Source organism: Haliotis rufescens, unplaced genomic scaffold, assembly GCF_023055435.1.
Source record: "Haliotis rufescens isolate VD_foot unplaced genomic scaffold, xgHalRufe1.0.p SCAF_4, whole genome shotgun sequence".
Classification (NCBI taxonomy): Eukaryota; Metazoa; Mollusca; class Gastropoda; order Lepetellida; family Haliotidae; genus Haliotis; species Haliotis rufescens.
This window is the reverse complement of record NW_025964112.1, coordinates 53,012,593-53,023,757: the sequence shown is the minus strand read 5'-3', so window position 1 is coordinate 53,023,757 and position 11,165 is coordinate 53,012,593. Positions and strand designations below refer to the sequence as shown.

Sequence of the window (11,165 nt, the reverse complement as noted above, 5' to 3'; positions counted from 1 at the left end):
GTCTAGAATACAAAGTGTTTGTAATTAGTTGTAAATGTAGTAGTATGATTATGCCTATGTCGTACACGTGGTATAGAACAAAATAGTATATAATACCTACGCATTCTTTTCCGATTGACTGTCGACTCCTTCCATATGTCGTCTATCATTGAGGAAACTATATGATTTCAAAATTGTGAAAGATTTCCATTTTTTTACGACATTAAGAAGATCTATTTGTGGTACAGTAATTCAATATGGCAGCCCACATGAGACGATGTGAGAGTCTTATATCTTCTTCAGTTTGTGAATGCTTGTAACTGTACATGATATTCCCCCCTGGATGTTTGTCCCCTTAATTGTGTTATTTTCTTCGTTCGAAGCAAAGGCTGTTTTGAAAGCCACCGATGTGCAAATCAGTGCAACTGTCATTGACTCAATGTGTTTGTTTGATCTCACTATTGCTGTCATTTTTTTAGGTCAGACATTCGTTAAGTCATTTTGTATTTGCTTTCATGGGTAGATTGTGGTACATTGCTACAAACAAATAAATCAGTCTACCCCAGTGTTGATGCTAATCTACCCTGCCATCAGTCATGTCAATGGTCATACCGGTCCGTGGCAAGTCTGTGACTTCCACCTCAGATGTGATACCTTAGGCATTTGCTTAATCCTACAACAGGGCTCGATTTAAGGACATGAAGACCTAGTTGCACCAGACAAAACCAGGTTGCACCCTGGTCCCATCAATTTATCAAAGTTGAAAAATTGATGCATTAACTAGTCTGAATGAATAGAATCTCAAATCTCTGATGACTGTCATGATTTTACATAAATTAATGATGTGTACAGTGTTCCTGCAGGCTTTTGAAACTGCCAGTACTGGTGAACTAGTCACTCTAAAAATTACCAGTCCCCCCTAAATTTTGACAGTCCCAACTTTCAACAAATAAAAAAACATATGAAAATTACTTGGTTTTAGTTCTTTCAACATCATGTTCAATGCAATGAGGTCATCTCGTAACTTAGTTAGATCAACACATTATTCACACAAATTTCAGTCACAATTTTCTCTTCCTTTTTTTTTTCAATATTTGGGGACTGTCGCTACAATCAGATATTTAACCTCGAAGCAAAGCAAAATGTTATAACCTTGCACTATAAATAGACAAGGGGAAACCCCGATGGTAACAGACAAGATGACTTCATTCGAAAAAATGTTATAAGAATATTGCGGTGTTTTGTTCAACAACAATGATTTGTGCGGCACTTTATTTTCGGGTCTACAGGGACTGGCACTCACATGAATTACTAGTCGAAGCCTAATTTTGCCGGTAAAAATAATGTTATTACCAGTAAACGGGGACACTGGTATTGCTGTGTAACATAGAGGAACATATGTACATAATCATGATAATCTTGCTGTACCCAGTTTGATGACATCAAGAAAAGATGACAATCTACACATAACACAGGGATTAGTGATACAGTATATTAAATAGAGCTTAGTGGTAGTGAGTGCTTTCAAAGATCGATGTGTGGAAAGGTGTTGTTTAGTCAAATACAAATTTAAAATGTATTTACATGCATTTTACAAAATTTAAAAAAAATATTACAATGTTTGCTTCCTTTCGACTTTATGAGTTTTTAAAACAACTTTATAAATGATTTTCCAATGCCTAATTTTGCTTGCACATGTTCACTTGTAATACTAGTACATACAACTTCATCATGCATTCAAAATAATGTAAAAAATCAAATATTGAAAAATGTCATAACTATTGCCATGATTGCAGCAGACAGAGAAAAACAAAATCACTTCTACTGATGCTTAATCAGCATCAGAAACCAACAGTTTTCATCCACTAGTCCTTATAATGATATAGCTAAACCCTTAAAAAGAGCAAATTTCTACTTGTCCTTATAATACCTTAGCTATTGGACAATTTGGCAAGGACTATAGGACTAGTGCCAATTTCAACCGCTGTTTATCGGGTTTGCAACCATCATGTTCATTTTCTAATTTGTCATGTTTGCAGGTCTGCTAGCCACAACACAGATCCATCTGTCACAGGTTCGATATCGCAGACCTAACATACAGAAACCTCGACCTTCTACAAGAGAGCGCCGTTTGTTTGAAGCCATTACTCAACCAATTCTGCTTCCTGAACTACAACAACAACAATCTGTAAAGGATAAGCAAACTCACCCAGGAAAGGATGAACAGGTACTAAAAGTTGCATGATTGAAGCAAGTGTTGTTGTTTTGGTGAGGTGAATGGGGTTTAATGTCGCCTCCAAGATTATTGCACTTATAGCGAAGTGCATGCATGCGTGTGTGTGTCTGCTTGTACTAGTCCGGACTGAAGCAGATTTTATAGTGCCAGCAGACTGAGATACCATGCCGCGGTTTAACATGAATACCCCACTCAGACACAGTATATTGACTCTGAGCCGACCAATACTTGTTTTAGTCCCTTAATGCTGAGTGCCAGACAGGGTAACAACAAGTACCATCTTTTAACACCTTTTGGTATGACGCTGCAGGGGATCAAACCCCGGACCCTCCGCTCTCTTCTAGACCATGAAAGTGTTGTTTACAGTGTCAATCATTTGATTCGTCTGATTCAGGCTCGATTATTTACAGGTCGTCGTCATATAGCCGAAATATTGCTGAGTGTGGCATTAAACAACAAACTAACACAATATGTTTGTTTGTTTAATGCTGGACTCAGCAATATTCCAGCTATTTAACAGCAGTCTGTAAGTAATCGAGTCTGGACCAGACAATCCAGTGATTGACATTATGAACATGATTCTAATGATAACATATACAGTCATCTTCCCGAGGCAAGGGTGTTAACTGACTATAAAAGTCCAGTTTCCACCCTTGCCAAACTAGGCTTGAATTTTCAGGCTCCATCGTATCACCACGAGTGGCTATTATGAGTTATGTCCCTTCTATGTCCTTCATATTGACTAATCAGATTCCTCAGATCTCTCATATCACTTGCATTTGCTTCAAACAAAATGGCGTCTCCCAGTCAAGACGATATGATTGATAATCAAGATTTATGTTGTTCTAAAATTGGTCTTACCGAGCAAAGTGCATCAAATCACTTGAGCACCTTGATTACAAACATGAAAAAATTTGCAAAATATCTGTCAACACCCAGTTGGGGGGTACACATGCTTTGGAAATCCTGCAGCCGACCGAAATCTGCATGTTGAAATTCATGTCATTTACGAACCGGATATCTGGTTCATTGAGCGATTTTGATTGGACTATGTGTAGACTCGTCAGTCCAGCCAAGCTGAAACTCCGGAATTCAAGCCTAGTTCTGCAAGGTGGGAAACTGGACTGTTATGCTTATAGTAAGTTCAGGGATGTGAAATCTCCGCGGAAACGCGGTAAATCGCGTTTTTTAAAACAGTAGTCCTCGGGGAAAATCATCTTCCGCGAAAAAATATTATCAAAGATTTTAAAAAAAACACTCCGAAAAATATGATCGAAAACCGGACAATCGTCGCGGATTGTCCTGTTTTCGATCAGAGCTTTCAGCAGTATAGGTGTTTCGGACATCATACGTTTTCTATCACGAATACTTGCACTACAACGTGGGGTGTGGCGTCACACAGAAATTGTAAATTCTCAGAGTCAGATGATGGCTTGTTTTTAAGATAAAGTTGTCTTTAAGCCTGTAAGTGAATGAGATGTTTTACAGTTGTTCATGTGATTAGCGAGAAAACTATGAATGTTTCTTCAGCGTCCAAAAACCCATAACATGGGGATATATGTTGTATTAATGTCTTATGTTTGCAATGGAGTTTTGTTTTTTTCAACAAAAGGTAAGTACAAGGTAATTTTTTTTTAAATTTGCTTCAACATGGGGAAAGGGTCAGACATTGCACGCTTGTGACAGTTGTCCTTGTGTCTGCGGGATGGGGGTTGAAGTTTATGGCAGTATTGCTCCCAGACCTGGCGGGTAGCCAGGTGCGCGGAAGCTATGCCGGATTTTTTAAAAGTACTGATTTAACTTCGAAATTTTACTTTTTACATTTCTTGGTGTGAATGTTGTCCAAACTGCACGAAATTGCTTAAAATGCAATCAAATGTTTCAAAAATTTCTGGGGGGGGCATGCCCCCAGACCCCCTAGACTCTTCCTCTTTTTTCGGGAAAACCTGCTCAAATCCCTGTAAGTTAATACCCTTGCCTCGGGAAGATGTATGACTAATCACATGACACATCCTTGATCTTGAGTAACACCGCAGTTGACATGACTATGGTCCTACTTTCAGCCTGGGACTTACGAGAAGTTCCTCATACGGCAATGCAAGAAAATGTTTGAAGACCACAATATGGTTATAGTATGCCAACCACTGCCGATGTCTGAAAATGACAAAAGAGAGATCCGAAATAGGTTTAGAGAAGCTGGCATGGATCTTCTTCACTACAGCAACAAGTTAATGAGGTATGTTGGTTGTCATGGTTACATTCTGGAATATTACATTAACTACAATGTTAATTAAGGACTGGAAGATTTTTCTTCTCTGCAACTACTAGCGTCACTATCATTTACAGGGGCATGGGTGGCCGAACCGTCTAATGTGATGCAATTAGATGTGTAGAGTTATGTCCCTTGGGCAGGCCAGAAACCTATGATTGTGGGTTCAAATCCTGGTTCGCCAATTATGTTTCTAGGTTTGTCAGCACTATACCCTTGCTCATGGGTCACCAAAGTGGTAAATGTCTGAAACCTGCATCACTTCGGACTTTTCTCCCACATGAAACCGACAAACAGTGGTATAACTGGAATGCTATTCAAACCTGTGTTAAACCCAACTGATTCACTCACTGCTGGTTGTCATGGTTACGTTCTGGAATATTACAATAACTACAATGTTAATTTGTGACTGAAAGATTTCTGTACTCTGGAACTACTACTGCTAGCATCACTATGAGATCTCTATGACCGTGATTACAATGATTACTGTGTTTGAGTTACAGTATTGTTGTACGCATATGAACTGAAAACTGCGACAACTACAGAATAGATCTTCAGCAACCCATGCTTGCCGTAAAAGGTGACTATGCTTGTCGTAAGAGGCGACTAACAGGATCGGGTGGTCATGCTCCCTGTCTTGGTTGATGCATGTCATTGTATCCCAATAGCGTAGATCGATGCTCATGATGTCAATCACTGGATTGTCAGGCCCAGACTCGATTATTTACAGACCGCGGTCATATAGCAAACACAAATACACAACAAGTAGCCATACAAGTTTCTTTTGGTTCAAATAGTTAGTTAAGTAGTTAAGTAGTTAAGTAGTTAAGACATGATTTTTGTCGTTGCTGTAAGTCTATCCGTTGTATTCAAAGTGATCTGTGATATGTACAGGTTAGTGTTTACCCTGGGTATTTTTAGCAGGGGATGGATCTTTGCCCTTTTAATTTTGTGCCCTGCCCTTTTTTCAGGCGCCCTGCCCTTAGTTTTGGCCTGCCCTACCTTTTCTGACATTTGCCATTTTGTCCAGATTTTACAAACAAATAGAGTTGCCTCCCTTTGCAATGGGAAAATTATTTTGATAACAATTATGAAATCAGAATTAGAATTAAACCTATGGCTTACTCTCCCCATTTTGAGTTTTATTTCACAATGCCAACCAAAGAAAGGACCATGCAGAAAAGGGAAGAAGCTACGAGATCTGAAGCCAGGAAGTGTTGACGACTATAGATTTCTTCGCGAGGTCGGGCACGATGTGCTGATAATTTCTTGATAACAAAAACAATCTTGTTGTATTGCACACAGCAACAACAGATGACTATGTTTTGCTTTCATAACAATATAAGTGAGTGAGTATGGTTTTACGCCGCTTTTAGCAATATTCCAGCAATATCACGGCAGGGGGACACACCGCCCCCATAACAATATAAATTGTATTGCATTAGTTTGTTTATATAAACAGGCTTATTAATCAGGTATTTTAACCAATATACATCACTTTCAAATAGGTTGCACAAGCAGAAATGTCTGCCATTTTGTTTCATTTTTTTTGGTTCAAACACTATGTATACACATAATTTGGTTGAATTTCAAAATGTTCCAACTAATGCATAATGAAATTTCACGAATTAGCAATGTAAACATTATTTTATTATTTGTTGAAATCAAGTGTTCTTTTGGCCTTTAATAACCATATGCCCAAATGACATAACATTGTACCTGGAAATCTGTTGGCTGCTCTTTTTGAAATTCTGTCACCCTGCCCTCTTTTATCCTGGGGAAACACTACAGGTGTATATTTGATATAATTTTATCATCCATTTTGTATGATCTAATATTGACACTCTGCTTATCTCGAGCTATGGTCTGGGGCGGTCGGGTGGCCAAGTGGTTAAAGCGTTTGCTCGTCACACCGAAGACCCGGGTTCGATTCCTGACATGGGTACAATGTGTGAAGCCCATTTCTGGTGTCCCCCACCGTGATATAGCTGGAATATTGCTAAAAGCGGTGTAAAAACCATACTCACTCACTCACTGGAACTATGGTCTGCATGTCTGATGTATATTTGATATAATTTTATTGTCCCCAGGCCAGCAGTGATGGACACAAGACTGACCAATCTCTTCCCTTTTCTCATCTGTCACAATCTCTTTATCGTTGGTGAGGATTCTCAACTTGCTGATATGGTCAAAATTACAAGACGGGTTCCCCAACTCCACATACTAGGTAAGCTGTGCTGATGGTCAAATCACAAGTTACCCTGTCACAGACTTATTCAGTCTTGATTATTATTACCAGTGAATCTAAGATACAAATCCACAGTCAGCATATCCTAACACAGGTAAGGGCTATAACTCTGTACAGCAAATGAATTTGGATCATAAGAAGTAATGACTTTTTATATAACAAGGTAGCAAGACAAATATTTGTGACTGTTATTTTAGGCTTAAAAAAAATAAAAGAATTGGTTCTCAGGCAATGGGTTTTTTTGGGGTGGTGGGGTGGGGGTAACCAAACAAACAGTTCAATCAACCTGGGAAAGGGCCTCCCTTCATAAATTCCCTGATAAGGTAAAATACTGGAATACAGTATTTGACTACCATTGGACTATGAATATTTAATTGTTTGTTTATTAAAATGAAAATAAAAACGAAACGTGTGGCAAACTTTATGATGAAGCAGGATGTGCCTGAGAACCGAGACTATTATTTTTTTAAACTTTAGTTTACCTGACTAAAAGTCAAATGAGCTTCTGTCATAATCATCTTGTCCTGCTCTGCCATCAGTGTCAGTAAACAGCATCTTCTCCTCACAGGACCACCTCCATGGTCTAGTGGGAACGCCTCCGTGGTCTAGTGGGGCCACCTCCGTGGTCTAGTGGGGCCGCCTCCATGGTCTAGTGGGGCCGCCTCCGTGGTCTAGTGGTTGCCTCCGTGGTCTAGTGGGGCCGCCTCTATGGTCTAGTGGGGCCGCCTTCGTGGTCTAGTGGGGATTGCCTCCGTGGTCTAGTGGGGCCGCCTCCGTGGTCTAGTGGGGCCGCCTCCGTGGTCTAGCGGGGCCGCCTCCGTGGTCTAGTGGGGCCGCCTCCGTGGTCTAGTGGGGATTGCCTCTGTGGTCTAGTGGGGCCGCCTCCGTGGTCTAGTGGGACTGCCTCCGTGGTCTAGTGGGACCGCCTCTGTGGTCTAGTGGTCTAGTGGGAACGCCCCCGTGGTCTAGTGGGAACGCCCCCGTGGTCTAGTGGGAACGCCCCCATGGTCTAGTGGGAACGCCCCCGTGGTCTAGTGGGGCCGCCTCGGTGCTCTTATGGGGCTGCCTCCGTGGTCTAGTGGGGCCGCCTCCGTGGTGTAGTGGGGCTGCCTCCGTGGTCTAGTGGGGCAACCTCCGTGGTCTAGTGGGGCCGCCTCCGTGCTCTCATGGGGCTGCCTCCGTGGTCTAGTGGGGCCGCCTCCGTGGTCTAGTGGGGATTGCCTCTGTGGTCTAGTGGGGTCGCCTCCGTGGTCTAGTGGGACCGCCTCCGTGGTCTAGTGGGACCGCCTCCGTGGTCTAGTTGGACCGCCTCCGTGGTCTAGTGGGAACACCCCTGGGGTCTAGTGGGAATGCCCCCATGGTCTAGTGGGAACGCCCCCATGGTCTAGTGGGAACGCCTCCCTGGTCTAGTGGGAACGCCCCCATGGTCTAGTGGGAACGCCCCCATGGTCTAGTGGGGCCCCCTCCATGCTCTTGTGGGGCTGCCTCCGTGGTCTAGTGGGGCCACCTCCGTGGTCTAGTGGGGCCACCTCCGTGGTCTAGTGGGGATTGCCTCCGTGGTCTAGTGGGGCCGCCTCCGTGGTCTAGTGGGACCGCCTACGTGGTCTAGTGGGACCGCCTCCGTGGTCTAGCGGGGCCGCCTCCGTGGTCTAGTGGGACCGCCTCCGTGGTCTAGTGGGGATTGCCTCTGTGGTCTAGTGGGGCCGCCTCCGTGGTCTAGTGGGACCGCCTCCGTGGTCTAGTGGGACCGCCTCCGTGGTCTAGTTGGACCCCCTCCGTGGTCTAGTGGTCTAGTGGGAACGCCCCTGTGGTCTAGTGGGAACGCCTCCGTGGTCTAGTGGGAACGCCCCCATGGTCTAGTGGGAACGCCCCCGTGGTATAGTGGGGCCACCTCCGTGGTCTAGTGGGGCCGCCCCGTGGTCTAGTGGGACCGCCTCCGTGGTCTAGTGGGAACGCCTTCGTGGTCTAGTGGGGCCGCCTCCGTGGTCTAGTGGGGCCACCTCCGTGGTCCAGTGGGAACGCCCCCGTGGTCTAGTGGGGTCGCCTCCGTGCTCTTGTGGGGCCGCCTCCGTGGTCTAGTGGGGCCGCCTCCGTGGTCTAGTGGGGCCGCCTCCGTGGTCTAGTGGGGATTGCCTCCGTTGTCTAGTGGGGCCGCCTCCGTGGTCTAGTGGGACCGCCTCAATGGTCTAGTGGGACCGCCTCCGTGGTCTAGTGGGGATTGCCTCCGTGGTCTAGTGGGGCCGCCTCCGTGGTCTAGTGGGACCGCCTCCGTGGTCTAGTGGGGCCGCCTCCGTGGTCTAGTGGGGATTGCCTCTGTGGTCTAGTGGGGCCGCCTCCGTGGTCTAGTGGGACCGCCTCCGTGGTCTAGTGGGGCCACCTCCGTGGTCTAGTGGTCTAGTGGGGCCGCCCCCGTGGTCTAGTGGGAACGCCCCCGTGGTCTAGTGGGAACGCCCCCGTGGTCTAGTGGGGTCGCCTCCGTGCTCTTGTGGGGCCGCCTCCATGGTCTAGTGGGGCCGCCTCCGTGGTCTAGCGGGGACGCCTCCGTGGTCTAGTGGGACCGCCTCCGTGGTCTAGTGGGAACACCTCCCTGGTCTAGTGGGAACGCCTCCGTAGTCTAGTGGGGCCGCCTCCGTGGTCTAGTGGGGCCACCTCCGTGGTCTAGTGGGAACGCCCCCGTGGTCTAGTGGGGTCGCCTCCGTGGTCTAGTGGGGATTGCCTCTGTGGTCTAGTGGGGCCGCCTCCGTGGTCTAGTGGGACCGCCTCCGTGGTCTAGTGGGGCCACCTTTGTGGTCTAGTGGTCTAGTGGGGCCGCCCCCGTGGTCTAGTGGGAACGCCCCCGTGGTCTAGTGGGAACGCCCCCGTGGTCTAGTGGGGTCGCCTCCGTGCTCTTGTGGGGCCGCCTCCATGGTCTAGTGGGGCCGCCTCCGTGGTCTAGTGGGGCCGCCTCCGTGGTCTAGTGGGACCGCCTCCGTGGTCTAGTGGGAACGCCTCCGTGGTCTAGTGGGGCCGCCTCCGTGGTCTAGTGGGGCCACCTCCGTGGTCTAGTGGGAACGCCCCCGTGGTCTAGTGGGGTCGCCTCCGTGCTCTTGTGGGGCCGCCTCCGTGGTCTAGTGGGGCCGCCTCCGTGGTCTAGTGGGGCCGCCCCCGTGGTCTAGTGGAGTCGCACCCATTTTATGTATTTCAACAGACATTTCCTTCACTATCCATGTTCTGCTTGTGATTCAGGTGGTGTTGTGGACAACTACATATTGAGCAAAGAGGCGTTAATAAGATACTCGAAACTGCCACCCCTAGATGTCACCAGAGGACAGCTAGTCACACTGTTAAACATGGGTGCTACCAAGACACATTCGTTGCTAGGAAACCATCAAGAAAAACTCTCAAGGAATTTAGAACAGTACATCAAGGATCATCAAGAAAAAGACAATAATTCATAGAGTATCATGATTTGTAGTGTTTGTGTATTACCATAATAAAAGAAAGTCTTCATGATGGCGGTTTTCTGCAGGAAACTGTTACCATGGTTACAAAGGGTTTGTCTCGTTGGCAATTCTTGTGAGCGATGGACATGGAAAAGTCACAGAGAAATATGACCTGTTACAGAGTGCTTATTTATTTATAAATAAACTAATAAAAGTATGAAATAAATAAGAATAAAAGTTTGAAGTGCTAAACCTGTTAAAGGTTCATCAACATTACAACTTTCGGCCTTATAAAATCTCAGTTTAAGGGTATCCATGTTTTTTTCTTTCACATTGGCCTGTGGTTTGAAGGTTGTTAAAATTAAGAAACACAAGCTAATTTCATCCAGCACTCAAACTGTCCACGACATCTGTGAAGAAGTAGAAAATGTTAGTGTCAGAATTGGATGCAAAATGGTCTCATAAGAATTTTGTTACTCTTTCATTCAACACGTATTTACAAGTATCAGCAGCTTTTGACACCAAGAATAACACCAGTTGTGTGATGTCACTGGTGATATCTACCTGAAGAGAGTTTCCAAAGCAATTAATTTTCGAGGCCAAGATGTGGGAAGAGTTACATGTCTTTTAAGGAATAGCTGTAAAATGTACTATTAAATTGTTGTCGAGTGCTTGGTTGTAAATAAATATGACACGGAATTATTTTTTGTCTTCTGTTTCACATAGCTTACAAGACGTACAAGGTGGGTCAGGTGATGTGTGATGTAAACACCCCAGAACGTGAACATCGGGGGAGAATGTCATGGCTTGATTATTGCACAACCAGTGGATATAGAGAGGATATTATATGAGTGTTCATGTCATACTTTGTTTATGACATGAGTGTCTAAATTCCGGTATTTCCCCGAACGAGAGCGTGTTTAGGTTTGTTTAGGCACGTGTCGTAAACATAGTATGACATGAACACGAATATAATGTTCTATTTATTACCGAAGAAGATGTCTACATACA

General features: G+C 45.1%; 1 protein-coding gene across 1 annotated transcript; it reads left to right on the top strand.

Annotated features, from left to right (window-relative positions):
* Window positions 1-218: 218 nt before the first annotated feature.
* Window positions 219-10,853, top strand: LOC124110987 (39S ribosomal protein L10, mitochondrial-like). The gene is made up of 5 exons (XM_046470514.2): window positions 219-258; window positions 2,019-2,206; window positions 4,279-4,451; window positions 6,575-6,711; window positions 9,958-10,853. Exons 1-5 carry the CDS (start codon window positions 237-239, stop codon window positions 10,167-10,169), a joined length of 732 nt encoding a protein of 243 aa, XP_046326470.2. The 5' UTR covers window positions 219-236; the 3' UTR covers window positions 10,170-10,853.
* Window positions 10,854-11,165: the final 312 nt, after the last annotated feature.

Bases quoted from the DNA above. Each gene is read 5' to 3' on its own strand.
- LOC124110987 (XM_046470514.2), top strand. From the start codon at position 237: ATGGCAGCCCACATGAGACGAT. The intron at 2,207-4,278 runs GTACTAAAAGTT...TCCTACTTTCAG, and splicing joins ACCCAGGAAAGGATGAACAG to CCTGGGACTTACGAGAAGTT. The intron at 4,452-6,574 runs GTATGTTGGTTG...TATTGTCCCCAG, and splicing joins TACAGCAACAAGTTAATGAG to GCCAGCAGTGATGGACACAA.